At 32.1% G+C, this 3667-nt stretch overlaps 1 protein-coding gene across 1 annotated transcript in view; it reads left to right on the forward strand.

Annotated features, from left to right (window-relative positions):
* GALNT13 (polypeptide N-acetylgalactosaminyltransferase 13) overlaps positions 1–3667 on the forward strand; it is a 500019-nt gene that overhangs the window by 319549 nt on the left and 176803 nt on the right. The window contains exon 8 of the mRNA XM_015559821.1: positions 2205–2322. Coding sequence (XP_015415307.1) covers positions 2205–2322 — 118 coding nt within the window. The remainder of the gene's footprint in view (positions 1–2204; positions 2323–3667) is intronic.

Consider the following 3667-nt stretch of genomic DNA (forward strand, 5'->3'; position numbering starts at 1 on the left):
TGTTCATTTAGTTGACTTAGAACAGAACATGTTGCGTAACACTTGCTTTTGCTGTAGATATTATTTTTAAGAAATGGCCCATTGACTATTTGAGAGAGCTGACATTGCAAAGACAAAAATTTGTCTCTAGCAACTTATCTCCTCAGAAACACAGGATTTTCTTTTTTTTTTGAGTTGCCATTTTATTTGTTTTACTTTTCAAGACTAAATGAAACTTTTTGGGTCATTCCTATGGTAAATATATGATTTATTATAGCCATTTATTATACATTTCTCACACATTTATAGGAATTATGACCAAAATGAAAGATGAAAATCAATACTGGTATTTAACTTGAATGCATTAGTCCTTTATTAGTAAGTAGATAAGTGGATAGGCACTCTGAACTGATCATTAAAAATGCATTACTTAACATTGTTAAGCACTTGGTGGCATTAGGACGGGATAATTGAAGCAGTTTTTTGTTCCTCGTTTGATTATATAAGCTGTCCAGCGCTCTAGTACCATATATAGTTATTGCCACAGAGTTCCAAAACCCCAGTCAGGTGAGGGTTGTGGCTACCATAAGTACCATCTGTTTCACTTTGTTAGTGTTTCTCATTATAATTCAGAAGGTCAGCGATGCTGTTCATGATAGGAGCTCAGCAAGACCAGAAGTAATAAAACTGCCCTGAGACTCAGAGAGCCTGTGCTCCTCCAACTGATGGGCAGTTAATTACCTGAGTATAAAGCAGTGAGAGCGCAGGGAGAAATCAGGGACTTCACAGTCTGGTCGCTATCCAAGGACAATATTATTTGGTGGTTTTTCATTGAACTGTACTGTTCAATTAGAGGACATGAGCATACCCTGTGGCAGAAGAGGATATAATTTCAAGAAAAGCAAAACATTTGTTTTGTTTTTTACCAATCTCAGACTAGGTGGATGAACATTCCAAATCGGTTACTCGACCACTGTTTCTCCTCTTGAACAGCACATTACAATTAGCTGGGAACTTTACACGATATCAAAGGTCTGGCCCCGCCTCCTGTTAATGAAATCTGAATTTATGGAGAGTGGTACTCAAGCAGGGAAATGCCTTTTTTTTTTGAAGTTCGTCAGGTGTGCTAATGTGCACAATTAATGTTCAAAAATAGTAATTGCCATTGTAGATAGATCCAGTTGTGAACAACTAGAGTTGTCTTTCTTTTTTTTAAAGAATATTTTATTGATTTTAGAGAAGAGATATGGAGAGAGAGAAAGAGCAACATCAATAGACTGCCTCCTGCATGCTCCCTACCAGGGATCAAGCCCCCAACCCTGGCATGTACCCGGATCTGGAATCCAACCAGCAACCTTTTGATACACGGGACTATGCCCAATCAACTAAGCCACACTTTTTTAGTTAAATTTATAATACTTGTATAGAAAGACTTGTATAATTCACACATCTACATTGCTTTAATGATCTTTTAAAGGTTATTAACCATTTAAAATGAAACATTTGACTTCTTAGTTCTTATAGAGAAGTTTCGAATGTGAGAACCAAAAGCATTTATTTCTAGGGAAAAGTTTTAGCATCTGTGCCAAATTTACTTTAAGTCTTTGCATAGCAAAGGGATCTATGTTTCTCCAGTGTTATATGGTTGATTGGATTATTTTAGTTAGGTAAAGAGAAGAATATGTGATTAGATGTAAAGCTCTGATGTTTGAAAATACCTTTGTAATTCTCATTACTTAACTGTCTATAAACATGTTATAGCATTCAATATTTTCATATTTATGTAGGCTATAGAGATTTCCATAGAAAACCCATTTTCACATGAAAATGATTTATAATCAGATGACAAAAGATCACAACTGGCAGTTTCATGATTAGTAATCTCTTAAAGGGTAGTATAAAGAATACTAACTTCTCTTTGCTTTGGCTTTCAAAAGGAATGTAGATGCCCCCCTCTTAAGTGCCCTGTGTTCCTTCCATGTGTCTGTATGATCACCTATAACAAAAAGAGGTTACTCTAAATTTAGTTTATAGAAAATACGATAAAATGCTATTTACTAATTTTAAAACCTCTTACACCTTGGTTTTATGTTTTCAGTTTGAGATTTTTGAGTAATATTATTTTTAATGTAAAATGTCTCAAAGGTATTTGCTACAGTCTCATTAAACTCCACATATTGTTTTCAAAAGATATTCTTTTCTTTTTGTTTTGTTTTTTCAACTAGGACCCCTACTATGGCTGGTGGCCTATTTTCTATTGACAGAAACTACTTTGAAGAGATAGGAACTTACGATGCAGGAATGGATATCTGGGGTGGAGAGAATCTTGAAATGTCTTTTAGGGTAATTGCCTTTTCCTTTATTTTTTTGACTCTAAACATACTATACTGTTGCATGCACACATAGACCTAGTCATTTACTGTGGAATCTTTTTTGTGAAGTGATACAAATTGCTGATCTGTTGGTCATTTTAATACTTATTAAAAAGATTTGCTAGAGTCTTTTGCATGCAATATTTACTGTTAAATGGGAAATTTTAGGTATTTTTTTAAGTTTTCAAAAATAATTATTTTATTCATAGTACAAAGACATTGTCTTTCAGTGTTTGAAATAAAGATGTGCTTTATTTTTTTCAATAAAGCAGTTCCCTATAAAATCAATGTATATTTTTGCACTGAAACTATGTTATCTGAATTTGCAAATGCTACCTGAGGTTATTCTCAAATAATTTTAATAATAATCTGTGGTGAAAGGAATTCTGTATAATTCTGTGTATAGTATGACTACTTTTACAATCATAGACATTGTCTGATGAATCAGTTTAAATAATGCAAATTCACTTATTAAATGACCTTCTAGGTAAATAAAAATTAAAGATTACCCCCTCATATATATGATTTAGGAAACATATGAATGTTTTTAAGACTTTTTTTATATTCATAAATTTAAAATACAGACACATAAATGTGGTTTCATGCTATTAAAAAAGTGCTAATATACTGTTGTTTTTTCTTCAAACCACATATATTATCATTTTAAGTGAAATAAGTTAGTAGCGCTGTTATTTTTTCTATTTTAGAATTTAACATGAAATAATTCAAAACACTATTATTTGTCAAAATTATTTGTGCAATAAAATTATTAGTTTAGATATATTTATCAATGATATATAGATTTATATATACACTTTAGAAAGTAAAGTTTGTTTTTCACTTACAAAATATAATAATGTTCTGTAAGAAAATGTTCCAAATTGAAGCTAAGAATTATTTTGAATTTCTATAATATGAAACTTAATGGATCTTGCATAATCTGAATTATTTTGTAAGTACTAGAATGACCTAGTTATACAATTTTTTGCCTATAAACCTTTTTTATAGTCAGATGTCTGAGAACATCATTAGTTAATGGAATTTTATTCTTTCTGTATTTGCTTATATATTTATAGTGTATTGCAACTTGCTCTACAGTCTTAGTACAATACTCAGGAATGTGTTCTTGCATCAGGCACATGATGCATCTTTGCATAACCTTTGGGGACATTTGGGGTCCTAACATTTTTACTTCATGGGGTTCAGAAAGCGCAGAGACTAACAAATGACAGTTAAGAAGAGGAAGAAGAAAAGAGTAAGAAGAAGGAAAGAAGGAAAGAAGGAAGGAAGGAAGGAAGGAAGGAAGGAAGGAAGGA

The sequence above is a fragment of the Myotis davidii genome, unplaced genomic scaffold (genome assembly GCF_000327345.1).
Source record: "Myotis davidii unplaced genomic scaffold, ASM32734v1 scaffold753, whole genome shotgun sequence".
Classification (NCBI taxonomy): domain Eukaryota; kingdom Metazoa; phylum Chordata; class Mammalia; order Chiroptera; family Vespertilionidae; genus Myotis; species Myotis davidii.